Source organism: Cygnus olor, chromosome Z (assembly GCF_009769625.2).
Source record: "Cygnus olor isolate bCygOlo1 chromosome Z, bCygOlo1.pri.v2, whole genome shotgun sequence".
Lineage (NCBI taxonomy): Eukaryota > Metazoa > Chordata > Aves > Anseriformes > Anatidae > Cygnus > Cygnus olor.
The window spans coordinates 51,244,293-51,272,001 of NC_049198.1; the positions used below are offsets into that span (position 1 = coordinate 51,244,293).

General features: G+C 45.7%; 2 protein-coding genes and 1 long non-coding RNA gene across 5 annotated transcripts in view; 2 read left to right on the top strand and 1 right to left on the bottom strand.

The window, feature by feature from the left end:
• The first annotated feature begins 1,962 nt into the window (after nt 1-1,962).
• On the top strand, nt 1,963-13,294 carry FNTA (farnesyltransferase, CAAX box, alpha). Its single transcript, XM_040541257.1, has 9 exons — nt 1,963-2,222; nt 2,537-2,622; nt 3,250-3,364; nt 4,195-4,299; nt 7,675-7,801; nt 8,217-8,365; nt 10,409-10,471; nt 10,993-11,164; nt 12,640-13,294. Exons 1-9 carry the CDS (start codon nt 1,963-1,965, stop codon nt 12,766-12,768), a joined length of 1,206 nt encoding a protein of 401 aa, XP_040397191.1. The 3' UTR covers nt 12,769-13,294.
• An 8,153-nt stretch (nt 13,295-21,447) lies between these two features.
• On the bottom strand, nt 21,448-25,885 carry LOC121062304. 3 transcript variants are annotated; one of them, XR_005815509.1, is made up of 3 exons: nt 25,626-25,885; nt 24,012-25,531; nt 21,448-22,724 (listed from the first exon to the last, which is right to left on the bottom strand). It is a non-coding gene; the product is annotated as an uncharacterized LOC121062304 (long non-coding RNA). The 3 variants fall into 3 exon arrangements; XR_005815508.1 differs by having other exon boundaries at nt 21,448-22,035; nt 22,541-25,531; XR_005815507.1 differs by having other exon boundaries at nt 21,448-25,531.
• A 138-nt stretch (nt 25,886-26,023) lies between these two features.
• Nucleotides 26,024-27,709, top strand: part of LOC121062303 (E3 ubiquitin-protein ligase KCMF1) — a 52,307-nt gene continuing 50,621 nt past the window's right edge. The window contains exon 1 of the mRNA XM_040542134.1: nt 26,024-26,478. Within this exon, the coding sequence (XP_040398068.1) occupies nt 26,463-26,478 (16 nt within the window). The 5' untranslated portion in view covers nt 26,024-26,462. The remainder of the gene's footprint in view (nt 26,479-27,709) is intronic.

Sequence of the window (27,709 nt, forward strand, 5' to 3'; positions counted from 1 at the left end):
TATCATCTTGTGACCTTCCACCATGAAATAGGTCACCCAGTAACTTTGCTGCAGTGTGATCAGTCTCGTAGCATTTTCTCTGATTTGTTTATATTTTCAATATTCCTTATTTCTTTTAAGAAGAAGTAGTCTTGGCTCTTTTTTTTTTTTTTTTTTTTTTTTTTGTAATAATAATGTTTTGCATTTTATAGCTTCTTTTCTTTCACCTAGGTACTGCTGGATATCTTCTCAGTTTCTGTGTATGTCTTTCTCCATTCCTGTTCTGTTTGATTCATATCTCTGTAATCTGAAGCAACCTTTCAATAGATTGCTGTTTTGTTTTTGTTTTTGTTTTTTCCCTCCACTATGTTATTATTACGTTCTATGTTACTGTAGTACTCAGATGCACCAAAAAAAATCTGCACTCCAGTCACTGAATTAACATACAAGCAGAAACAGATCATGTCCCCAAGTGTACCATTAAAATAGATAAGGCAGGAAAAAGGCGGAGAGGAGAGGAGAGGAGAGGAGAGGAGAGGAGAGGAGAGGAGAGGAGAGGAGAGGAGAGGAGAGGAGAGGAGAGGAGAGGAGAGGAGAGGAGAGGAGAGGAGAGGAGAGGAGAGGAGAGGAGAGGAGAGGAGAGGAGAGGAGAGGAGAGGAGAGGAAAGGAAAGGAAAGGAAAGGAAACAGGTCAAGTGACTTCCTAAAGGAGACAAAGCTGCTCAGTGCCACAAAAAGAACCTGAGGGCCCAATTCTTCATTGTCCTGGATCTTGTGTTTTGATTTCCAGCCCTGTCTTTATATTCCTTTCTTGTTGTTCTGACACCATTCTTCTTTCTGTAAAATCTTTGTAAAACAAGGGACACACCTACAGCTCTTTTTAACTTGGGCACCTCAGACTTTGAGACTATAATCCTCTTCACCACACATGGAATCATTTCCTACCATCCTCTCAGCACTGCTGAGGTGCAGACACATGCACAGCCCTTGCTACACTTGTGCTCTGCTGATTTTTAACCATGCCCTCTTTGAAGCATCTCAGCATGTCATGGATTGCAAACCTGTAACACTGGGTCAGCTGCTTTTCCTAAGGACTATCTCCCCCAGCTGCTTTGTCCCACTAACCAACGCCACTTCAGTGGATCTCCTGACTACCCCAGTTTCATCCACTGGTCACAACGGGCTGTTTCAAGGCCTCCTTCCAACACCACCTTTTGCAGAGACCAGATTTCTCAACCTTGAACTGTCACAAGGCCAACTCGAAAATGGTTTCCTTTTGTGAGTTTCCACGGTGGGGGGAATATTGCTGGTAGAGGTGCACCTAAATGCCTTAGCATCTGTGATGCTAGGGATCTGCTACCTGCGGCTCTGTAACTTTTCACACCAGCTGAAGTAGCAGTGTTTTCCAGAGCCCCTGTGGCAGTTTTCCCGTGTAATACTGTGGGGTTATTCTGGGGATGTTGGTCTCATGCCTTGCACCTGCAAACCCCGATCATAAAATCATAGAATCACAGAATCATAAAGGTTGGAAGAGACCTCCCAGATCTTCTGCTCCATCCCTTTACTACCAACGTCACCCACTAAACCACATCCCTAAGCACCACGTCCAGCCTGTCCTTGAACACCCCCAGGGACGGTGACTCCACCACCTCCCTGGGCAACCCGTCCCAGTGCCTGACTGCTCTTTCTGAGAAGAAATGTCTCCTCATTTCCAACCTGAACCTCCCCTGGCGCAACTTGGGGCCATTGCCTCTGCTTTTATCGCTAGTTATACTGGTGTTAGGGCAGGACCCCGCAGGAATAAGAACTACTGCTGGCATGTGAAGTGCCTCTTTTTCCTTCACTTCTTGTTGTTCAGATTTTTATTTATATCAGCCCAAACAAAGCATTGTGTAGGTGATAGGAATGTAGCTCCTTGATGAACACTGTCAATTGTAGACGTGTCGGTGGTTTAACACCCAGCCCCGCGACGCTCCCACCGGGATGTGCCTGACGGGAAGACGCCCAGCTCCCGCCGAGCGGCACGGCGCATGCGCCCCCTCCCCGCGGCGCCAGGGGGCGCTGTGGCGCGGTCCCCGCTCCCCCCTCCCTTCCCCTTCCGGCGGCGGTGCCATGGCGGCCGAGGGGACGGCGGCGGCAGAGCTGCAGGCCGAGGGGGAGCCCGGCGACGAGGCGGAGGGCGGCGGCTTCGGGCAGCTGCTGGAGGACGAGGAGGGCGAGGACGGCGGTTACGTGCTCTACAGGTGCGGGAGGGGACGGGACGGGGCGCCCCTCTCCGCTCCGTGACGGGCGGCGGCGGCGCCTCACCTGTGGGGCGTTGAGGAGGAGGAGGAGGAGGAGGAGGAGGAGGAGGAGGAAGATGCTGAGGAGGAGGAGGGGGTGAGGGGGGAGGAAGGCGAGGCCCGGAGGGAAGCGGGTGCTCCCGGCCGGAGCCCAACGTGCCGGCACCGAAACAAACCCGAAAGAGGGTCCCTGGGAGCCGCCGCTGCGCCTGCAGCCCGCCCGGGGCCTTGTGTGGCTCAAAAGGCACAGGGAAGTAAATTAAGTTTGTTTACAGGGACAGGAAGGAGTGGGCAGACGTTGAACCAGTTCCTCAGAACGACGGGCCGAATCCCGTGGTTCAGATCATCTACAGTGAAAAGTGTAAGTTGTAAATGTATGTATTTTCTTCGGGGAAAACATAAAGTGATTAAATTTTTATCTCTCCTTAGCACTGTTAAAGCAACACTAGTTCCAGATAATATGTTTCCGTGTTTCAGATAATATATTTGCTAGGGCACCTGTCCTGGTAAAAAGAAAGTGGTTAGTATCTCACGTGTTAAGGCAGCTGCGCGTGATGTTTTCACCAGGCATCTCTGAAGTTGAGTCTTTACGTCGGGTGTCAATAGGCAAAATTTTATTTTAAAATTGTGCAGCTCAAGGACTGGCAGACAGTGTGGTTCACACAGCAAGACATTTCTAGCCCACATGTGGAAGAGACATGTATGAAATTACTGCATCTGGGGGAATAGTGTGACTAAGCAGCATAAAGCAGATTGTTTTGGATATTTTTCAGATAGTGTGTTTTAAGATACTCTTGCAGCTTTTCAGTATACCAGTGTCATTAGAGGCTTCAATCAACAGGCATATCATATCAGTATGTAGCTATCATTTTAAGGAGTTGTACTTAAAGTATGCAAAGTAGAAAGTAACTTTATGGGGGTCATTAACCTTACCCCTTAGTGAGGCCATTTTCTCATACTGTTGGGTAAGATGCTCTTATCTATCTAGTTCGAGATGTCTATGATTACTTCCGGGCTGTTCTGCAGCAGGATGAGAGAAGTGAAAGAGCTTTCAAGCTAACAGCAGATGCCATTGAGTTAAATGCTGCAAACTACACAGTATGGTAAGTGATCACTAAGATTATTACCCAAGATTATTTCTGTTGTCAGTTGACTGCCAACCTCTTACATCTCAGACAATTTTGTTAGTATAATTGGGGCACAACTAGCTGAGTTTTTGCAGGGGAATACTGTACACTCCCATTGAGCTTCTAAAGAAAGCCCATGTTCACTATTTTCCATGTCTAGTTTTGATTCACTGGTATTCATTCATTGTGTTTTGAGAATGTTACTGAGCAAAGTCAGGATTAGCTATAAAAAGAATTTCACCAGGTAAGTGATTTAGTTTTAAACAACAATGTGACCTTGGCGAAATGGTGAAGATTCCTTCAGGTAACTTCAAGAAGAGGCATGAAAGTATGGTAGTTACTGCTTCAGTGCTAGATAGCTGTATAATGCTAAATAGCGCATTTTAAAAAATCTCTCTGGTTAATGCATATATGGTGAATAAGCAGTAAATTTCTGATACTCAAAGCAGGGCTTTTTAACTCATGAATGCCAGCAAATACCCCTGTTATGCCCACTATCTTGCACAGAATCAGAAAGCTTACATTATTTCAAGTACAAAGCCATGGATTCTGCGATGATGTGGGTAGACAGAGGTTGACGTGAAACCTAGGATTGCTGTGATTTTAGATAACGTGTTGTTATAAGCAGTTATATTCCAGCTGTCTGCTGTTCAGTAATTGAATGACCTTTAATAGGACTGGATATGTGGCTTAGTTCTTTGCACTTCTTTTAGGCTCAATATCTGTCTGAAGAACTGCAAAGAAAGGCTCTTTTATGAATTCTAGGAAAGTCTGCTGCAGTGTCTGAATGCTTGATTTTTGTACAGGCACTTCCGGAGGGTCCTCCTGCAGTCCTTAGGAAAGGATCTTTATGAGGAACTTAAGTACATTACAGCTATTATTGAAGACCAACCAAAGAACTACCAAGTCTGGTAAAACCACATTTTCTTTTCAGTTCTTAAAGTTTCTACAGATCTTTTTTTTTTGTTTTAATTCTCTAGAAAAAGTTGTGCTAATTGATACTAAAGGTTCTTAAGAGTTGTTCCCTGTGTGTAATACAGTGCCAGAAGCAGAGGAGTAAGATGGAGTTGCATCACTGTCACAGCCAAAGTCCTCTTTAGCACTTTGTTCTAATCTCAATTATGATATGATAAAAAGGTCGTTTTCTTCTAACTTAAATTTTTAAGCTGTCAAAATAAGTGACAGAAAAATAATGACTGATGAAACGGCAAAAAACATGAGAAAAAGAATTGATTTTTTTTTTCTTATAGTGGCTCTTGGAGTTCACTTACCTGTTACAGGGTTTTTCTCAAGTGAGGGGAAATAAAGAAAAGAGCAGTGTTACAGGATCACAGAATGGTTAAGGTTGGAAGGGTCCTCTGGAGTTCATGTGGTCCAAACCTATAGCACATTGCTTAGGACCACATCCAAAGAGGGAGACTTCACAACCTCCCTGGGCAGCCTGTGTCAGTCACCTCTATAGCACAGAAGTGCTTCCTGATGTTCGGATGGAACCTCCTGTGCTCCAGTTTGTGCCCATTGCCTCTTGTCCTGGCGCTGGGCACCACTGACAGCAGACTGGCTCCGTCCTCTTTCTGCCCTCCCTTCAGGTATTGGCAAGACCCCCTCTGAGCTTCCTCTTCTCTAGACTGAAGAGCCCCAACTCTCTCTTTCCTCATAGGAGAGGAGAGGTGCTACAGTGCCTTGACCATCCTGGTGGCCCTCCACTGGCCTCTCTTCGTTATGTCCATGTCCCTCTTGTATGAGGGAGCCCACAGCTGGACACAGCACTCCAGGTGTGGCCTCACCAGTGCTGAGGAGGAAGGAAGGATCACCTCCCACCACCTGCAGGCAGTACTTTGCCTGATGCAGCCCAAGACACCATTAGCCGTCTCTGCAGCTAGGACGCGTTGCTGGCTCACCTTCAACTTGGTGTCCACTGGGATCCCCAGGGCCTTTCTGCAGAGCTGCTTTCCTGCTGGGCAGCCCCAATGTGTCCTGGTGCCTGGGGCTGTTACCCCCCAAGGGCGGGACTTCTCACTTCCCCTTGCTGAATTTCATGGGGTTCCTGGCAGCCCACCTCTCCAGCCTTTCAAGGTCTGGATGGCAGCAAAGCCCTCTGGTGAGTCAGCCACTCCCCTAGTTCCGTGTCATCTGCAGCCTTGCTGTGGGCACGCTGCCCCATCATCCAGATCATTCCTGGAGATGTTAACCAGGGCTGGACCCAGCAGTGACCCCTGGGGTTCTCCACTCATCACTGGCCTCCAACCAGCCCTTGCACCACTGCTTGCCACCCTCTGGCTCTAATCATTCAGGCAGTTTTCAATCCACCCCACTGTTTGCTCATCCAGTCCATACTTCAGCAGCTTGTCTTTGAGGATCTTACGAGCAGGGCAGTGTCAAAGGCCTTATGCAGGTCCAGGAAGGCAACACCCACTGCTCCTCCCTCATCCATGGGGCTGGTTGTGGCTTTATAGAAGCTTGTCGTGTGGGACAGGCCTGACTTCCCCTTGGCAAATCCATGCTGATGACTGCTGGTGATTTTCTTCTCCTTCATGTGTCTGAAAATGCTTTCCAGAATTCAGTCCCCTTCCCAGAGATGACTCTAAGGCTGACCAGCCTGTAGTTCCCCAGGTCCTCCTGCAAGACAGGAGTGACGCTTGCTCTCCTCCAGTCTCCAGGCACTTCTCCCACTTGCCACAAGTGAGCAAAGATTTTGGAAAGCGGCCTCGCAGTGACATCTGCCAGCTCCCTCAGCACCCATGGGTGCGCATCCCATCAGGGCACGTAGACTTACATGCGCCTAGTTTGCTCACGTGTTCCCTGACCAGATCGTCTCCCACCAGAGGTGCGTCCTCCTTGCTTCCAGCCTGGCCTCTGGGACCAGCAATTGCCAAATGCCAGCCCTGCTGGTAAAGACTGAGGCAAAGGCAGCATTCAGTACCTCAGACTTTTCACTGCCCCATAACCAGGTCTCTCCTTTCGTTCATCTGAGGGCCTGTGCTTCCCTCCTCTTCTGTTTGTCACTGGTGGACTTGCAGAATCCTTTCTTGTTGCCTTTGACATCCCTGACCAGACTCAATTCCAATTGGGCCTTAGCTTTCTTACCTCTGCCCCTGGGATCCTTGGACAGTGTTTCTGTTTTCCCCCCAGGCTACCTGTCTTTACCTCCGTCCTCTGTAGGCTGTGTTTGTGTGTTTGAGGTTGGTCAGGAGTTCCTTGCTTATTCATCCGTGCAGGTCTCCTGGCATTTTTGCTCTACTTCTCCTTTGTTGGGATGCATTGCTCCTGAGGTTGGAGGAGGCGATCCTTCAATACTCACCAGGTTTCTTGTGCCCCTCTTCCCTCCAGGGCCTTATCCATTGGCACTCTACTAAGTAGATCCTTGAAAAGGCCAAAGTCTGCTCTCCTGAAGTCCATGTTTGTGAGCACGCTCTCCTTGCTGCCCTAAGGATCTTGAATTCCACTGTTTCCTGGTCACTGCAGCCAAGGCTGCCTTTGACCTTTGCATTCCAAACAAGCGCTACCTCGTTGATGAGAAAGAAGTCCATCACAGCACCTCTTCTAATAGGCTCCTCTACCACTTGGAGGTGGAAATAATCATCAAAGCATTCCAAGAACCTTCTCAACTGTTTTTGTCCTGCTGTGGTGTCCGTCCGACAGCTACTGGGTTGGTTAAAGCACCCCAGTGAGAACCAGGGCTTGTGAGCATAAGGCTGCACCTGTGCCTCTGTAGAGGGCCTCATCCACTTGCTCTTTCTGGCCAGGTAGGTTGTAGCAGACCCCGATGTCACCTAGCCCTGTCCTCCCTTTAATCCTAACCCATATACTCTGTTGGCTCCTCATCTGTCCCCTAACAGAGCTCCATGCACTCCAGCTGGTTGTTGATGTAGAGAGCCCTCTCCTCCTAGTCTCCTCCCATTTCAACACTCCAGTCATGGGAGCCATCCTACCATGTTGTTATTACTAGAAAAATTACGTAGCATGAGAAAAATTAATTTTGCTGAAGATTTTGTCCATGAATGAGTGTTAAAGTGTGAACATGGTACTTCAGATAAACACAACTTGTCTAAAAGGACGTGATTGACCAATGAGTATGTGTAGTTAAAGTATTAATTATATAGAATTTGTGAGGGTGTAAGTTTGCATTGTATATTTCTCAGAGACAAGTGAAATGTTTTGGTGTATTTCTTTTACCTAGCACTTCTTGATGTATATAGTAGATGTTAAATGCCGCTTTAATCCAGACCACACATTCACACAAATCCTTGACTATCCTAAAAATAGCTTCCTATTCTTATCATCAGGCATCATAGACGAGTGCTGGTAGAGTGGCTGCAGGATCCATCCCAAGAGCTTGAGTTCATAGCTGACATTCTTAACCAGGATGCCAAAAATTACCATGCTTGGCAACACAGACAATGGGTTATTCAGGTATCGTATACGTTGAATTGCTTATTCTCTAAATAACCTGCTCACCTTGTGCAGTTTTACATCTTAAATGCATTCTGCACTTTGTTTCTTAAAGCTGAAGGAAAAAACAATTGCATTTTAGTGGGTGGTAGAGTTCAGATATCACCTAGCTTTTAGCAAGCAAGCTCAAAAATATCTGCTACCAGCTGCTTCCTTTTATTTGTGTGAATTCAATGATGAGCTAATACCATTGTGTGTAACTGAATAACATAGCAAGTTCTTTGTACACCCTTCCTTACTTTCCTTTGAATTTTGTGTTGATTTCTTTTAAAAAGTCCTTGTATCTAATGTTCAGAGAGCTTAGTATGAAGTAGAATGTGTTTTAAAAAATAAAACCTTTTCATTGTGGTTTTCTCTCTTCCTTCCCTTTTTGTAGGAGTTCAAGTTATGGGACAACGAACTGGAATATGTAGACCAACTTCTGAGGGAGGATGTCAGAAACAACTCTGTTTGGAACCAAAGATACTTTGTAATTTTCAACACCACTGGCTATGATGATCCAGCAGTCCTAGACAGAGAAGTCCAGTTAGTAATACTGTTCATTCCCACATTAAGCAGTCTCCATTATATGCAAGCGAATGAATACCTTGACAGGGCTTGACAGTTGTGGGCATGGATTTTTTTTGGTTTTGTTTTAAAGTAGCATTTGGGCTTCCTCTCATAGACGGTAGATCAATTGTTCGTGCACATGTAGACATGTTCAGTGCCACTGACTTGTCAGCTGGCGGGCTGTCCTTAACCTTGACAAGCTATTCTCATGAATGTGTCTTCCTACCTTGCTCTTCACTGTGAACGCAAAACTTTTGGCTTTTTATAGTCAACTCGTTATAGTGGATCAACCTGCAGAAAACCTGTGACACTGGCAGCACATAAGTTGTGTTGTCCATAATATCTTACATCCTACCCAGAACACTGAGCTAGGAAGCTTGGAAGGAGAGACACTCAGCGTTGTACTAAATCGCTGTTTCAGTAGTATGGCAGCCACAGTGATTTAAAGATAACCTAGACACGGACTGTAGGAAGAGAGATCATGCTTACAAAGACTTCGATGCTGCTAGAAACAGAAAGGAGCTTTCAGGGTTATGTGTTCGCCTGTGTGAGCTGGCTAATTTTAAGGAAACAAGCTTTGGAAACTCTTCCAAAGTGGTATGTTTGTGACTGAAAACAAACCGAGCTTCTAGCCAGTTGTGTTACTATGGATGGTAAGGGAAGCCTTCTTGTGCGCTTTGCACATCTCAGGCTGCTGATCAGGGTTGGTGGTTACGAGATGCTTGTCTAAAGTGAGGAAGCAATGAGAACAAGTAGTGATTTTTTTTTTTTTTGAGTTATTCTTTAGAAGAAGTACTGAGGCTGTGAATAGGTCAATTGGTATGTCATTGATAGAGGATCCCACCTTCCACCACCTTTCATGGTTGTCTTAGAAAACCAATGTAAGTTTTACTTCTTTTCCAGTTTATGACATTCTTGCAAATTAATGAGTCTGAACCCTTTCCATAACTTAGGTTTGGATGTTTCCAGACCTAACCTTTTCTCTGTGAAAGTTATAGCTGCCCTCTTCCTTTGATACATAACAAGGTGATGCTATGACCAAGATAATCTTAATTGTATATCATCTTAAGAATCAGACTATCTAAGATTAAGACTTCCCAAGTGTCTTTATCAAGCAACAAGAAGCCTAGCTACTGTTCTATAAACTCAGTCCTTGTGGTAGTGACTGCAGAAGTGTTTTAAAAAAAAAAAAAGAAAAAGAGAAAATGTTTGTATATATAGATAAATAAATATATATATATATATATATATATATATACACACACAAAATATATGTTGTTTTTTTTTTTCCACTAATGCTTATAGAACTGTTTATTGGTGTCTGCTGTCTGTAGAAGTCAGCTGAACACCTGGCAATGCTGTGGAAAAGGCAGTAGGTAGAGGCTGTTTTGTGAAGACGAAACATGGCTTTGCCACTGTATGGCCGGTGCCTGTTCTTGCTTTGTTCTTAGTGGAGTTACCTAACTGCTATTCTAACAGAACCTGCACCAGAAGGCTCTGAGCTGAGAGCTCAGGCTGCCCCTTTCTATGGGGCTTGCTCGGATGTAGCCTCTTAACAGAAGTTGTGCAAATAGGTACAGAACCATACGATATCCAGTGATACTAAAATATCTCACTGTGGGTTTCTGTTACCCCAGCCCTCCTCAGCCCCTTGTCGTTTGAATTCAGACCTGATGAACATAAAGACACAAGTTAGTCATTTAGCATACCAGGAGAGTATATGATGTTGTTTCTTAGCATTAACACTCATCATTTTGAGAGCTATTTTGTTAATGTATGAAATACAACAAACGGAAACACTTCAGAATTTAAAACAGTTCCAGTAATATCTGCCTCTTTGAGGCCTGTGGTGATTATATTGCGAGACATTTTTGATCTGTAAACTAGCTGAGGTGATCTGCGAAAAGATTCTGAAATACAGACTGGAGGGGTGTGCTTGGGAGTATCTGAGCACATTCAGGCAATTTGTAACGGAATTGTTAGTGTCTGCATTCATGACCTGTTTTCTTTTTCTCACAGATACACTCTTGAGATGATCACAGCAGTACCACATAATGAGAGTGCTTGGAACTATTTAAAAGGGTGAGCATCCTTTGTGGTGGAAAGAGAGTTTCTATGAAAGGAAGGTGCCTTAAACTGTATGACTCCTCATGCCTTGTGCCTAGCTCTTCACCGGAAAAAGCTTGTTGCTATTCATTCTAGGATTGTGTGCTTAAACCCACAGGCAAAACCTCCACAAGGGTATGATACGTAATTTCTCTCTAACTTCCTACTAAGTTTCTGGCCCTCTAGTTCATGTAGGAGGATTGCAAGGACTTCTGAAGAGTAGACCTGTAATTTTACTGGCTTCAGAGCATAGAGTAGAAAGTAACGAGCATGCTTTCAGTGTACTTGCTGTTGAGTTGGGCATAACTATACTAGCTTACTACAACATTAAGCTATATTATTGCTGCATTATAATTACACTGCCCACTTACTGCCTTGCTCGTATTTGTTCCTTTATTTCGAAACTGATCTCCAAATAAAGGAGTCATAACTAAACCATAATTCTTTGCAGCAGATATCCTTGCATTATGTTTGAAGTCTGTTGGCCTCTGTTCCAGGATTCTGCAGGATCGTGGTCTTTCTAAGTATCCAAATCTGCTAGAACAACTGTTGAGTTTACAGCCCAGCCACAGCTCGCCCTATCTGATTGCCTTTCTCGTGGACATCTATGAAGATATGCTTGAAAACCAGTGTGATAACAAGGAAGAAACGCTAAACAAGGCGTTAGAGGTACATTTGGAGAGCTTGGGTTTGCTTTCGGGGATGCTGTCTATTGCTCTCATTTTATATTCAGACAAAATTAATTAGTTCTTGTAAATGGAACGGGTCACTTGTTAATCACAGCAGCACTGCGAAGAGTTGGACATGAAATAATCACAAGGGTCTTGTTTATTTATCTATAAATAGTAACTCACCAGTTACTAAATCACTGTAATTTTTCTTCACCAGGTAATAAAGGAAGGTTTCTAATATCACCTGCTGAAGAAGATAAATGTTTGAATAAGAGGAGTTTCCAATGCTAGCTTTGTAGCATAAGCTCTTTCTTTTTAATCTGTAGGTTAGGGAATTTTGTTCTCATACTGTCTATATTTGATTGGATGCTCAAGCTCCCTTTTCATTTCTTAGTTATTTCTGAGACAAATGATGGAATTAGCTTAAAACAGCAGGTGCTAGGAATGTCGGTAAGGAGTGTTGTGCACCGTTCCTCACAGAGAATAAATGACTTCTAGCCATGTTGTTTATCTCCCTTGCTTCATATTTGGGGAATCCAGTGGCTCGCAGTGTAGTTTTTATAAGAACACTTTTTTCACTCACTTTGGGACAGATTAGAACTCGTGATTAGAGCTGCAGTTCTTGCCTGGAGTCTCCGTGTTCCAACATCATTCTCTCTCAACAATTTTCCGTTGTTGTGTTCCAAGACTGGAGTCTAAATAAATGTAACTGTACCTCCCAGATTCATGTCCCTTAATACTATTTCACTGAGTTTGGTTTCTTCATATATTCAGGCATTGAAGCTGCTATTTCTGCACTTTCTTTCACTAAGAAAGACAATGTCATCTGCACAGTAAGGGAATTGACCAGAGTGTTTGTGGGTAGTGTTCACACCATATATATTTTATACATCATGTGCTGTGAGTGGGGTTGACCCAGCTGATCACCCAGGTGAGAATAAAACAAAAGTCAGAACGTGTACCTGTATAGCACCAGCTCTAACAAGTTGTGGGAGGGGGTCACTGACTTGAATTGAGAACCCTTTTGGGAGAGTCTGCTGAGAGAAAAACCAACAAAATATCTCCTGTCAGCTCATCTGGAGTACTGGAGAATCAAAAGTACAGTGTTCCTTCTTTTGTTTGAATCAAGTGATCTGTAGCCTACAGTTTTGTCAAGGGACACTGTATCACGCTGTAGGCTGAATAGCATTACAGATGCAAGCCATAGGCACAGAAAGGAGTGACAGAGGGAGCAGTAGCAACCGAAATAGGACTGGAGATTTTTGTTCACTGCCAGGTTGATTAACTGCTCTTTGGAGCTGGCATCAATTTGAAGTCATTGTACTTCTGCAAAAACAAACAAAAAACCCTTGTGAATAAAACAGTATTGCTAAAAAGTACCTGTAACACTGGCTGACCCATACTTCGATTGTATTTTATAAAGATAATTAAGCTTTTGGTATGACACTGCAATCTCTCGATTTTCTTTCTTAGCTCTGTGAAATTCTGGCTAAAGAAAAAGACACCATCCGAAAGGAGTACTGGAGATACATTGGAAGGTCCCTTAAGAACAAGCACAGCTCCGGCACTGAACAGAGCACACTGACAGACAAGCAGCAGTAACTGAACTTGGAAGAAGCAGTGTTAAGCTCTCAACCTGTTGTAAAAGAGTACTAAGTAGAGGACATCAACTAATGTAAAAGCCAGTGTAGTATTTCCCTGGCCAAAGAGGTATTGCTGCAATGAAGAAGTGCAGAGCGCAGTATAGTCTCTTGGGTCACCGCTGCTACTGGTGATAGATAGCTCTGGGTGCAGCAGAGAAATGTAATTAAGGCTTAATTATTTAAATGTACCAAATAGAGGATTTATTTCATAATAGGAAATATATAAAGCTATATGTGCTATTTATACAGCACTAAACCAATTTCTCACATCTAGGCTTATCCACATGGTGTTCCTAACAGCCATATCAGGCGCTGCAGGAATGACTGCAAGTAACACTAGGCGTAGATGGTATAAAGTAACCTGCTTCAGATTAGTGCAAGTAGGTGCTCTAGTTGCCTCTCGTGGGTGCAGCTGTGCAGCATTGGCAGCATGTGCTATTGCATGCAACTAACACCAACTGTCATTTTGAATAAAAAAAGATAACTTAAAGCGTTCGTCTGAAATTTTTAGTGATTTTTTTTTTTTTTTTTTTATCTTTGGATGTTCATTGTTCTTCTCAGATGCTAGTAGAGATAAAAATAGAATATCCCCTTTAGGTACACTGGAGTCTGTTGCTTCAATGTGTCTTTTGCTCTGGTGTATTCTTACCACAATACTTTTAAATATGCTAGATATATTCAAGGTATCCTTGAATTCTTGTCTGCACAGTCATGTAGAATGGTTTGGGGACCCAAAGATTTGCTTAGTTTTTCTTGAAATTCTGTGCAGACAAGTGAAAATCTGAAATTTTTGTTTTGTTTTGTTTTTGGTTGGTTGTGGGTGGGTGATTTGTTGTTTTGTTGTTTTTTGTTTTGTTTTTGTGTGTGTGTGTGTGTGGTGGTGGTAGGTGGTTTTTGTTTTCATCCTTTGTAATCAGAGAAGTCTGAAGTCATGCATCAGAAGTGGTTGTAGCTAAATGGTTATGCTATGTATCTTTACTCGGCTGGAAGGGAAGGAACACTTACTGCAGACCTCTGCATTAAATGCCACGACCTTGTTGTTTCCGTAGGTTTTTCATGTCTTTTCCATGCAAATATTCAGACAAAAAATACTTTTCCTTGCAGTTGTGAAAGATGCAAGATACCTGAAATACAGAACTGCAAAGGAGGTGTATACCTGTACAGAAGCTGTACCTACCTACCCTGTTTTCAGTAAATGACTGTTGTAAACTTTGTTCTTAGCATAGTGTGCTTGTCTGATATGCAGTATTTTCTTGCAAATTATCATACAAGGAACAAGTAATAGTATTTATTCCGTAATATGAACAGTCTTTCTGATACTAACTGTTAAGAGCTGCTGCTGCCATAATTAAACAGTAGTGGAGATTATTTCAGAAGCTTGAAATATGTTGATTCTATGTATTCTTCAGATTTAAAACTACTCACAGGGAATTGTGTTAGTACATACAATCCATATACTACTTCTAATGTCTTGCCACTTTTCCAGAAGTAGAGAAAGCATTTTTGTCATGACACATGAATGTTAAAAGTGAACATGAGCTTCAGACTTCTGGAGATTTATCTGCTGTATATATATTTTTTTTTTACCACAGTTGAAGTTCCAGCATAAAACAAAAAATGTATGTTTCTACTCAGATAAATTGTTCCTAACAGAAACTATGCTAAGTTTGTAATACTACTTAGGCAGAAGTATGTTCAATGACTTCAGGGCAAAGTAATGTATTTGCCATTAACAGTCGAGAAAGCTCACAGAGGTGCAACACAAATGCAACCATTAAAATAAACATCATCAATCAAGAGGGAACAGGGAATTGGTTTTGTCTCTGTATATGATGTTACTAAGTTCCCACAGTTTTTATAAACACAGTTTGATAATGAGTAAGGCAGAGGATTCTTTTTAGACACCAGCATGAGTTTCAGACAAAATAATTAATCTAATGTAGGATGATGAACTGTGTCTGCTGGGACAGTATTTCCACACGTGACCTCTTGTGTCTGACAAAAGAGCTTAGATACAGCCATTATTGTGCTTCTCTGTCAGTACAGTGGGGTGCTCTGGCAGGTCTCTCAGATTGTTTAATCTTCTGATGTGGTCAACTTCTGGCCTTCTCATTCATGAAGATGATTTCTAGAAGTATTCAGTGAGCTGTCATTATCTGGTGACAATGTTAACAGGGTTTTGCAGTAGTTATACAAGCAAGCATCCTCTTCTCCAATAGCTAATTTTACCAAAAGAGGAATAAACAGATATGCACCTCAAAAATGTACTGTAACAGAAAAAAAAATCTTGGCTCAAGTAAAAAGCCCATGATTAAACAAATCATGCAAGTGCTAAGAGACCAGATGAGAGTCCAGTTAAAAAGAAAGAAAAAGAAAAAAAAAAAAAAAAAAAGAAAGTAACAAGGCAGTGCATTTAGCAGAAATGTTTGGTGTGGGTTTTTTTTTTCATGGTAATGTTTGTGTTTATTCTTATTCCAAGTGTAAGGCAGCTCTAAAATTCTTTTCAAAAGACACCTTGGTTCTGTTGTAGCCAACCACACTCAGAAATACTGAGCTGTCAAAGCTGTGAAAATGACAGGCTGCCCAGCCAGCTTGCAACTGCAGCTACCAAGCCTATAATTTTAAAAATGTCTGAGGCAGGATCTTTCTCATAGAAGTGAGAGCTTGACAAAGCATATAAGCTATAGAGAGCAGGATCTTCCAGTACGAAGTGTTAGACGACTAACCAATCGGCGTTGCTACTGACTGCTGTGATCAGGGAAAACAAAACTGCTTTATGCTAAAGGTTTGTCTGTACGAGAAAACTTACTGTTGTAACTGATTGTATGTAGTGGTGTGACTCTTGTGTACTGAATTTTATTACTGAAGAGCTGTGTCAATGGAAAAAATTATTGGTACAACTATCCCTTGTAAATCTGTGTTCTTGGAACCTCAAGTGAAATACGAAGTACTATTAAAGCACGTGAAGTAATTTCCTATGCCTACTTTCGTCAGAGGTTGATGTTATTATTGCCTTGGTCTAGCTGTGCCTATCTGTCTAATCTCTCACAGACTTGCATCTTATTGTCTGTGCAATTTGGCTGACAAAACAGTGTGCAATTCCTTCCTAATCTATTCAGTACAAAGCCACCTCAACTAGCACAAAACGCTTTTATCAGTTGCTGTCTAGCTGTGCTGAGACAGATTAGGAGCACGCTGTTCTGCTGGATCTTCTGTGGGAGCAATATTCTTCTCCAGCAGGGAAGCAGTAAGGTTTCTAATCAGTCCAGCCATGCGAAACACTTCTGTCCAAGCACTAGCAGGCAATTCATAGAGTGCAGTGGTGACAATGGGCTTGTGGAGAGCTGTGCCCCTACGAGAGTGCAAAAAGGTTTAAAGCTGCTGCGGCTTTTAGAACAAAGGGGTAAAGAAACAATGTGATGTGATGGTGTGGGATCACACAAAGGCTTTGCAAATGCTGGTGTGACTTGACTATGTGCAGATTCAAATAGGCGGTGGAGACACTGCAGCTGCAGTTTTTCTGCCTCGTGCACGTGAATGAAGAGAGAATATCTTTATTAACGCCTTGAGCCGCATGTCGCAGATGTTGTCACAGATACAGCCTGGTGGGTGCAACTCAATGAAAAATGTTCCTCAGCTGAGACCATGGCCTTTCCTGAACATCTGTGTCTTGTGCAATTGTTGACATTCTGGGATAAGGCTTTGCAGTTTCCATTTAAGTCTCTGGTTTTGTTGGTGATTCCCCTGCATCTGTTTGGGTGGCAGCCGGTTTCCCTAGTATATCTTCTGCTTAGCATAGGTTGTTTTGGAAAACTTGAGTAAGCCAATGTTTGGCCGAGTTTTGGCAATCCTGCAAATGTGGCAGTACAGCTTTTTACTTTCATTCCAGACGTGTTAAATATCCCGCAGTGCTTAGTTTTCATTGTAAATGACCATATCTGTTAAGTACCTCGATCTGAAAATACTTCGTCTCCCTGCAAGGCTGTACTGGCAGGCTTTGGGTACAATACATTCTAACAGCAAAGGGTACAAAATTGCATTCGAACGTAACATCTATATCACTTCTGTTCTATAACAGGTCTTTCCCAGAATCCGGGGCAGTTTGTACTGGTCTGTATGATGCAGGTCATGAATAACATTGCTATCTTAAAGGACTCTGTGTACGTTTAGATAAGTACAGTCTGTATAGGTGTCTATTCAAGGCAGATGAACAGCAGATGAAATCTCTGAAGTAGAGAATGGAAATCTGTAGACAACCAGCTGTTTGTTTCCACAATAGGTTATCAAATGCTGGAATGTTCAAATAAGGATGGTCTGTACCCAGCAGAAGCCACACTGTAAAAGTGATATGGTCATATTCTCTATTCATTTCTTCTCTGCTCTTAGTATCTTTTCATTTCAGTGCATCAGTTGGCTTAACAACATAAAGTCCTTCAGACACAAGACGTTTTGAAAATAAGGAGTCTATTTCTGGACAAGAAATGATGATGTTGACACTGCTGGGAGAGGAACAGTTCTACAGATTCTGTGCCTCCTTGTGCCTGCTCTTGAGAAGAAAGAAAAAGAAAAAGAGAAAGAGAAAGAGAAAAAAGGAAGGAAGGAAGGAAGGAAAAGAAAGGAAAGGAAAGAAGAAAAAGGAAGGAAGAAGGGAAGGGAAGGGAAGGGAAGGGAAGGGAAGGGAAGGGAAGGGAAGGGAAGGGAAGGGAAGGGAAGGGAAGGGAAGGGAAGGGAAGGGAAGGGAAGGGAAGGGAAGGGAAGGGAAGGGAAGGGAAGGGAAGGGAAGGGAAGGGAAGGGAAGGGAAGGGAAGGGAAGGGAAGGGAAGGGAAGGGAAGGGAAGGGAAGGGAAGGGAAGGGAAGGGAAGGGAAGGGAAGGGAAGGGAAGTTTTACTAGATTTAGATGGTAATAGCACTTTAGGATGTCTAGGTATCTATGTAGACTGTCCTATGCAAACTCCGTTCAGCTGAGATGCTTTGTGCTCCATCACAAGTCACCCATCACTGTTCCTCAGGAAGCCATGGGATATGAGTGCTTGTAAGGTTTTAGCTTTGGGAAGTCAAAATCCTTGCCGCTTCCTTTTTGTGCTGGTGTGCAGCGGGGAAAGCCGGCGTTAGTCGCTAGGTGGCAGTGTGAAATTCACCCTGAGCTTACGGTCGCCGGCTGTGTGCAGGCAGGAAGAGGTGTAACAGGGACCCCCCTTTTTTCTCCGTGCAGCGCAACTGATTTCACACCTGCTAGTTAAGCACGGGAGAGCAGCTGCTCGGTAAGTGAATGCACGGTACCGCAGAGGGCTCAAGCACAAGTGCTCTGGCAAAGGCCCTGTGGTCATCTTCAGTAAAAAGCGGCGGTGTTAATTGGAGACAAATTTTTAATTAACTGAAGTGATGCAGAGGATTTCCTTGCTGCCCCTGACAGCGGACAGCTGATGCTGGATTTGGACTCTGTTGACTCCTGGTGTTCCAAAATAACTGGGTGACTAAGCCCCTCTGCTCGGAGGGTGGGTTTTGTGGTCGGTTGGCAACTTCTGTGCACATGCCTCCAGTCAGAGTCACATTTTCAAGCACCTTCAAAAGCTGGGAAGTTTTGTCTCACTAAAAGCAGCCTTATTATGGCAAGTTTCTTTAGTCCCTCTGCAACAGAGGGATGGGCATTGCCAGCTGTTTTTGTTAACGGTGGTTGAAGGCAGAGGGTCTGCCCCTGCTTCTTGCAAGTCAAGGGACATCTTGGGGCTACTGAAGAAACTGAGGGTGTTGTTGTGGGTCCCTGCTTGTCAGGAAGCACAACCAAGGACCTCAGTGAAGTAGGGCAAAGACACACCCTTGTTCCTTACCCATATGTTTGTCAAAACCGAGTCTTGTGAGCTGCCACCACCACAGTGAGGGGTTTTACATGGATGAGGGGATGCCGTGCATGACTGGAACCGAGCCAGCTGGAGCATACAGGGCTGTTCAGGTGCGACTGCTTCCTATGTGTGTAGGCACTGATCTGCTAGGACATGCTACTCTCGCCCACTCCCACCTGTAAAGCTGGCTCTGGTGCTTCTGCAAGTGAAATGCTGCTACATCTGTACCACTTGTGAGCAAGGATCTTGCTATTACAGAAGAGGTCTTGCAGTGTCTGGACTTCTTGAATTCTCATTCTTTTTTTTTTTTCCAAGTACTTTGTTGTCTTCCTAATCTGTCCTGTCTTGTGTAAGTCATCTCTCCAGCAGACTCAAAAAAAAGCTCAAAAAAATACTTGGGTCCCTACCAAGAAGCTTTAGGAGGTGGAATAGAAAAGGAAAAGGGGTCTGTACTCACACTGTTGATGCACAAGCCCTTTCCTATCCCTTCTGGCAAAGCCAGTCACAGAACAAGAAGATGGCAGATAGAAAACCTTCTTCTGTTTTCAGACTCAAGGTGATTACACACATCTGTTCCCGCTACAGTTTACAGCTACACCTTGAATGTGAGTTTGCTTATGGCCTTACTAAACAATAATGAAAATACACTGTCTCTGTACATCATCGTGTGAGGTGTTCTCTGGCTCTCCTAACTGCCTCTTGCATTGACAGTTTCTCTACTGCAAATTGAGCCAAAATGACCATTTTCGGGTACCAACTTGTAGCCCATGTGCACAGCAGGTGCGAAGGGCTCTCAGTCACGGTAACCCCTTGCAACACCTTGCCAGCCCTCTGCTGCCTGTTAGAGGCAGTGCCAACCACCTTGCTCAGTCTTTTTACAGGTCTAGTCCACAAAGGCTGAGCTCTGCTGAAAGCTTCATTAAATTGAGTGTTCAGTATTTTAAATGGGCAAAGAAGAACCCGAAACACGCATTTTTAAAAGCACATTTTCAAATGTAATTTTGATCATTCTTTAACTGAAAAACAAAAACTTGTAAATTGAGAATAGAAAACTGATTGGCTTCTGATATTGAGAGTGCAATTGAATGAGAGAGATCCATTTTAGGTAAGACCTCAATTTTTATTAGAAGGAGATGTCTGGACAAAACCCCCAAAAGTGTGTGAGTTCTAATTGTCATTAGTGGTCTCCCAGGCACACCTAAGTCCCTCTGCTGAAATTTTCTCTTGTGTCCTTGCAGAAGAAAGAAGAAGATGAGGGATGATTTGGTCTGGGGCAATCTGAAATTACTACTCATGCATCACTAATAACAGCTAAAAATATTACAGCAAATGGTTTCAGCAGAGGCGCCTGCTGCAGAGCCAGACAAAGCTGCCTAGCACACCCAGCAGTTCTGGGCATTTGCAGTAAGAGCAGTGCTTTCCCTCCAGGTCAGGCTGTATTGACTTTCTCATTTCTATTTCTAATTGCTAATACATTGATGGCCCTGCACATGACTGAGGTATTCAGGCTAAAATTTATAGGGAGAGATGAGGAAGGGAAAGATGAGATATAGCCCCTTGTGTTGCAGGATTGCTATACCGTATCCATGGCCAGGACATGACCCTCTTACCCTGGGTTTTATACCCCATGCTGCCAGCTTTCTGATATCACCTTATAGTATGGGCTCTTTCCAGCAGGAAAAATATGTTTTTCCATGTTTGAAACCCCCTGGCGTACTCAGAACACCCCCTGCCCCAGCAAATTCAGTGCACTGCATAAGGTAGCAGTTGGCTTAAATTTTACTGAAAAGAAACATAGATCTGAGATTAACCGCTATCCTTTGCAAGGAGCAGCTTGTCTCTGGTATCAAACGGCATCCAACCACAAGAACAGGCACAGAGCATGACTCAAAAAGGCCAGATAGGGCCACTCAGTGCTTTGAACTCCCAGGGAACCCGCCCAAGAGTGGATGTCATTTTGAAAGAGGTGGGGGACAGCAGGGGAAAAACGGTGAGAAGAAGATCAGAGAGCCACAAAAGTCGAGCTCACAGCCAGCAGCAGCGTTGTAGCAAGGCTCTGAGAAACATGTGCATACAATATAGCTGAGAATGAGAGGAAGAACTGTTTGTAATGATGAGCAGATATTGTTTTATTTGCTTCCTCCTGCTCATTGAAACAGGGCTTTGTAAGTAAACAGGATACACCCGGGTATCTCCTCCTTGCTGGAACAGCGCTTGAGATTCTCTGCTTCTGATTCATTCCCATGGAATGGAGTCAAAACAGCAACATATGTGGTTATCAAGTAGATGAATACTGGTCGGTTCAGTGGTAACCTCCAAAGGAACAGTCATTATAACTCTGAGGAATGATAAATTATTTTTTTTTCTTTGTCTTCTTCGGACAGGGAGCGGAGATGGAATTCGGAGAATTTTTGAGAGCTGTTTCTATTTCTTCATACCGTGCGACTTCAAGTCCTGTAAGAACAGTATGCCTGCTGGAACCATGCCATGACAAGGCACTGGTGCTGGTATGCAATCAGTGAGAAATATTTCTGTAAGAGGACAGAATGACTTGATGAATTTTCAGTGTTTGCTTTGGCTCAAACTCTTCATGAAGCGTTGGCCAGAAAAGCAGAAGAAAAAGAGGTAGCAGGGGCACTGTAACCTTTGTATCGACACCTGGTGTCTTAACCAGCATCAGAAACTGAAGAAAGGAAGAAAGCTCTCGGTAGTGAAGGACAGATCTGGAATAACCTCTGAAAGGTGACTCCAAATTAGAACGTTCTGGAACAGTGAGGAGAACAGCAAAAGAGTTCCTGTTTGGTTTTTTTTTTTTCTTTTTTTTTTTTCCTGAAGCCTGGGTACATTTGCTGGTGTAAGGAAAAGAGCAACACAGTTCTAGCACTCTGTGCAATGCCTGCTTGCTTATGTCTGACTGTGTGCGAGTGCTGATCAGCTTAAATTCCCCACGACATCTGTCTGGCTTCCAAAGAGGTTTTGGGAGCATGCAACAGATGTTACAGACGGGCTGGGGAGAAGGCAGCGGTATCAGGGTACGTGTATGCAAACACAGGGGTGCCACCAGATGACACTGCGCATCCCAGCAGTGTCCAACCTCCACAAAAGAGGATTTCTAATAGAAGTTTAAACTGGTGATGAGCATCATATGGCACATGTGGTTGTGCTCAGTTCAGTTTAGCCCCAACACCCAATAAACTCCCCAGAGGAGGGATGTCCCTGGTGACACATCAAGCCCAGTGGGATATCTCTTTCAGTGGGATGCTTGTACTCCAAAGGACACCAACAAGCAAAGCCATCTGATTTTCCTGGTGACTCCAAGTTTGTTTGTGCTGATACTCAGTGCCTTGGGTGCTTCAGGCTGGACTGCACGACACCATCAGTAGGCCTGGGTATTTGGAAGGAAAGAGGATTACGTTTACAAGCAGTATTTATGTGGAAATACCATGTCCTGTCTAGCATCCATCCACAGGAATCCCAGAATCGTTGTGTCTTCTGGTCCGTTATGATGGCAGAACAGCTGTCCTTGGCACAGGATCCAAAACAAAACAGAGTAAGGTCGGTAGGCAAGCTTCTTTCAGGTTTTTCCTTATAAATCAGAAAATAGCAAGGCTGCTTTCCTCTGTTTCAGTTTAAAAGCTTTCCTCACAGAGCTTGCTGAACACAGCCAGTAAGCAGCTCTACGTCACATCGAACGATGGCTGAGCGAGAGGAGGCATAACAGCAGCAGTTAGAAGGGAAAGTGTAGTGGGAGACCCTGATGTGCACCCGTGTATAAGGTTCATTTGAGTGTGTGAGCGGTCACAGTGTCATATTTGTCTTACGATGACTGGACTGATCCAGCCAACTGATTTATGTAAGTTATAGACTGCTCTGATGACAGCGTATCTTACCTCCAGACGTGAAGCAGAATCATCGAGCAGATTAATGAAGACAACGAGGGTTCAGTGTTTCATGCAGTAGGATGCTCAGCCTCGCTAATAAGCCCAAGCAAAGTGTTGAGGAGACCACATATTCAAGTGGCTGTAGTCTGGTGGGAATAGCACTGATACGAGCAAAACCATCACTTCAAGTAGCCTGCAAAGGGGTGAAAGATTTTACGTATATTAATGGACCAAGCGGCTCCTAACCTAACATTTTTACCACTTACGTCACCTCTAGGATGACTGAACTCGGTTCATTATCTGCACTTGTCCTGCTCCTCTCCAGGTACTGAGCTCTCCTGCAGTGGCAGGGAGAGGAAACGCACACGGCTACACAAGCATCTCCTCCCTATTTCACAGGGTTCTGCTGCTTTCAGGTACAAATTTTGTCGTATTACGGTATCATGTTGGGAAAAGTTATGTTTTTTCTTCCTTGTTCTCACTGTGGCTTATACTGTGGCCTAATTAGTTATGAGATCTGGGTCTCTAATCCCTTGCCTGCCTCTGACCTTGAGTGACCTTGGGTAAGTAAATTTTCATTTCTCAGCTTGCATTTACCCAAAAGGAAAACGCTCATGTCGACATTTTTTTCCTTGCAGCCCTACACCGAGCCTCACCTATAGATTATTCTGCCACATGGGAGAGGAAGAATGAGAAACCTGATTATGGCAGGCTCTTCCCTCAGGGACAGAGGGATCCATCTCCATGAGAACTTTGTAAACCTCAATAAAATCTCTCTTTCTTACTCTACCTGTGGAGTAACAATGCACGGATTTGAAGAAAAATGCTGCTCAAAACAAGGGCAGTATAGGTTATTAACTACCAAGTTAATGCAGAGGTGATAAGAATATTTTTGACTGGTGGCCGTGACCTTGTAAAGGACCTTCAGATTGTCTGATAGGCGCCTCTGTCCTTACCCGGCTGGAGTTGTCGCATGCTCATCCATGGAAGCATGGGTGCCTTAACCTTTACCATATTTGCTACTTTTGAAGGGGAGATAATCAGCAAAATCCCCACCGAAGGATATAAGCAGGTACATTTTTTAAGTACTGTTGCACATGCTAGCATATTATAATGTGATTCCAAGAGCGTCAAGGCTTTTACCCATCCTGCCTCATTTAGAATAGGTACTGGCATTAAGGCAAGAAAGCAGTATATAATTACTGTTATATAGAATAAATAATTCTGTTTGTCTGCCACAGGCTCCAGGATTGTTTCAGAGTTGTTTGCTGGGGAGCTCCCCAACATGTGTAGGACTAACATGTGCATTCAGGGGACTTTCATGTGAATAATGCTTAACAGGGGCAGGAAGGGTTATTAAGCCAATTTGTAACTGAAGTGTGGAGAGATGAGGTGAGTAGCCCAAGGTCTTGCAAGACCAAGAACTGAGTCCGAATCTTCTGGGTGCTCCAAAAAGCCTTATTTGCAGTTTGTGTTTTACCAGATGCGTGGAAAGGAGCTCCTCATCTTGAAGGTGAGTCTACCAGTAAAAGGATAAAGCTGAACATGGGTCAAAACAGCAGTATAGTGCTCAGGGTGAGGCAAGGGGACAAGATATTGCCAGCCAGCAGAGTTAGCATCTTGCATGACAACTTGCTCCAGAGCTCTTCTAGAAACTGAAGGGTAGCATCAGCTAAGAGCAGCTGATGGTCTGTATTTTGCACCGTGGTGAGACAATTGCTGCTTGCATCTAAAAATGCTGGTGCTAAAATACAGCAGTGGGACACATGTGACCCATTGCCCCACTCTGTCCACTGCTGCTGTGAAAAGGTGTACAGACAGGGACAGCTTCGCCCCTGCACTGCCTTGGAGGTGCCCCTTTCACTCTTTTGTAGGGAGTTCTATGACATTTGCAGATTTCTTGTCAGCTTTGTTTCATCTGCGGTGTTTCTTGCAAACTTTGCAAGGCCGCTGACTCTTGCCCTGCTTGCAGAAGCTGGGAAGCCATTGGCTCTCTTCAGCCAAAATGTTACTCAGTTTCTCCATACAAAGGTATTGTTCGCTTCTCATGAAGACGCCCACATCTTTTCAGGCAGGGTGGATCTGGGTTACACTCTCAGTAGGCACTGTGGTTATCAAGCTGCACTTAGGCAAGGGAGTAATGGAAGTGAAGCAAGTAGGCAGAATACAGGGGGAGAAGTGTGTACAAACACGCCAGGGGGAGAAGTGGAGGCATCACACAATTGGCATGGGGGTGGTGCAGGGAATGAGGCTGGCATTTTCTCCTTTCAGCACTTACTGTTCGCTTCAGCCTTTCTTTGCAGCTCGGTGCTTGGCTTTCTGGATTGTAGGCCCTCCTGGCCTTCAAAACAGACTACAGAGGTACTTCACCACCATGAATGTACAGGGATTGCAGGATCAGGGCAGGTGCACAGGGGCTGTGGCATGATGTGGGGTGCAGCAGGGAAACTGGGGGCAGATTGTAAATTTATTCATGGAACGGTGACTGGGGAGGAGAGAGCAAAGAGGGAACTGAACTTAAAGCCTTTAGCAGGAAGAAGGGAAGATAGTGAAAAATATGGAGGTGTTGGGGTTGTAGAGTTAAAAGACAGAGTGGGGTTAGGAGCAGGGTAGGAGATGAAAATGCAGAGTAAAATGAAAGCAGGTGGAAGTAGCATGGATTGAGAAGGAGAGACTGTGCTGTTCAGAAAGAAATTTGGGGGAAGAACAGGAAATCGGTGAGACAGGCAGCATGACAGCAGGATACTTGATATACCCAATGTACATCTGAACCAGGAAGGAGCACAGCCACGTCACGAGTTTTTACTCGTTTGAAGACCGACTGCTTTCACGGCAGGACAGAAAGCAAGCGTGACGGGACAGAAAGTTCTCTCTGTGCAGAGAAACTGAGCCTTGTCCGGACTTTGGTGACGGACGGCACGTGGGGCCTCTGTGTCCTTCGCTGGGCTGGAGAGTGACGGGAGGCCGCTTCTGGCAGGAATACTGGAATACTCTGCTGGCCTGAGAAAGAGAGAAGATGAAAATAAAATAAAATATAATTAATAATAACGGGGAAGAGAAGGATGCAGTGCCTGCCACACATTCCACAACAAACCATTCCACAAAACGTCCAGAATGAGCAACAATAAGCGACTTGGAGCACATGTGGTGGTCTCGGTTCTCCCTTTTTTAATATTTCTTTTAAGAAAAAGCCGATGGATGCTCTTCCCCAAGCCAGGCTGGGTCTGGCAGCTTCACCCCCGGGGCCGCACCGAACCCCTCAGCCGCCAGGCCCCTCCACCGCCGGGCCCCGAGCCCTCACCGCCCGCGGGCCGGGCTCCCCGTGTCCCGTCCCGTCCCGTCCGGACCCTTTTTTTTTTTTTTTTTTTCCCTTTTTTCCCCCTTTTTATCCCCCGTGATCCGCGCCGGGAGGGCCTGGGCGGCGCCGAGCGCCCCGCTGGAGCCTGCATTTCCTCTTCCTCCCGGAGCAGGAGAGGAAGGGGCCGGCGGCGCTCCGGCAGCCCCGCCGCCGCCGTTGCTGCGGCAGCGGGCGGAGCGGGAGGGAAGGGAAGGGAAAGGAAAGGAAGGGAAGGGACGGGAAGGGAAGGGAAGGAGGGACGGAGGGAGGCGGCGCCAGGGGCCGGCGGGGCCCGGAGTCACCGTGTCACGGCGCCCGGGAAGCCGCCGCCGCCGGATCCGCCCCCCGCAGGGCGAGCGAGGGAGGGAGGAAGAGGAGGAGGAGGAGGAGGAGGCCGGCTGCTCGCCGCCTCTCATATTTTGGCCCCCTTTCAGCCCTGCCCCCGGCCCCTCTCCTCTCGCACCGGGGCTCCGTGCGTGCGGCGGCAGCGGCGGCGGCGGCGGCGGCTTCGGCGGGGGGTGGCCAGGCCGCAGCGGCGCCCGAGCAGCCCGCGGGAGCCCCGGGACGGGCCTGGGCCGCCGCCTCCGGACTAGGATGTCCCGACATGAAGGTGAGCGGCGCGGCGGGGGCGGCGGGGCCCGGGGCCCGGCCTGGCGCTGCGCCCCGCCGGGCGGACCATCATGGCGCCGCCGCCGCCACCGCCGCCGGGAGGGGGCCCGCGGAGCCGGCGGCGGCGGAAGAGAGGCCCCGGCGGCGGCGGAGGGCGGCGGCCCGGCCGCGCTCTGCAGTGTCATGGGCGGCGGGGGGGGGGGGGGCGGCAGGCGGCCGCCGGCAGGGAGCGGGCCCCGCGCGGCCTGACCGGGGCCCCGCCGCTCCTGCGGGCCCGCCGGGGGCTCGGCACGGCACGGCCCGGCCCGGCCCGGCCCGCGGTGCCGACGTGTCCGGGGGGGAGAGGGAGAGAGAGGGGCGGTGCGGCCGGGGAGCAGCCCCGGGGCCGCCCGGTGGTGCCCGCGGCGGTGGCGGCCGGAGGGAGGCCGCCGTGCTGCCGGGTGCTGCGGGGGAGCTGGGGGGGAAAGGGGATGGGTGGGGAGGACCGAAAGCCAACAGGGGGACTCGAGCAGAAAGAGGACAGTTTTGTGGTATCAGGAGAAAAACCCCTCCGTTTCTTTATTTTATTTATTTTTATTTTTATTTATTTTTATTTTCCCCAGTCTTTCTCGCAGCAGGTAAGGCGCTTCGAGCGTGGCGTGGAAACACGCCGCGAAGCCGCGGCCGGTCACCTGAAAAATACAACTTTCTGCCATGTTAGGAACTTAGCCCAGCACCTGTCTCCATTTTCTCCCTTATCTCGTTCGGCTGTTTTACCCAGTCTTGGAATGTTTTGGCAGAAACGCTACAGGAGAATTCGGTGTTGGTGGGTAGTGTGGCTGGCCTCTAGCTGGTGGCTCGCTGCTGGACAACAGCGCGTAGGAGATTTTCGGTGTACGGCCTGCACATAGCTTGCAGGCTTCTTCTTCACGCGAGTAAGCACGCTTGTTTATCAAACAATTGTCTTGCCAGAATCCACGAGCCATCTTTTATTTGGCGAAGTTAAAATTTAGTATGGGTACCAAACCAGCTCTCCCTTTTCTCTCTCCCACCCACCTCCTTTCCTTATGGAATACCTCTTTTCCTAAGAGGGCAGAGATGAAGATGCTGGATTTGTTCGTGACTAAAGATGCAGTTGCTGAAAAATAATGAGTGTAATGAGGGTTGATCACAGAGTTTTCGTTAGTGACGTTGTGTGATGATGAGCTCTGTAAGTCTGTCTATAACGTTTGTAGCAACGATACTCTACAAAG

Bases quoted from the DNA above. Each gene is read 5' to 3' on its own strand.
- FNTA (XM_040541257.1), top strand. From the start codon at position 1,963: ATGTGCCTGACGGGAAGACGCCCAGCTCCCGCCGAGCGGCACGGCGCA. The intron at 3,365-4,194 runs GTAAGTGATCAC...ATTTTTGTACAG, and splicing joins GCTGCAAACTACACAGTATG to GCACTTCCGGAGGGTCCTCC. The intron at 11,165-12,639 runs GTACATTTGGAG...TTTCTTTCTTAG, and splicing joins CGCTAAACAAGGCGTTAGAG to CTCTGTGAAATTCTGGCTAA.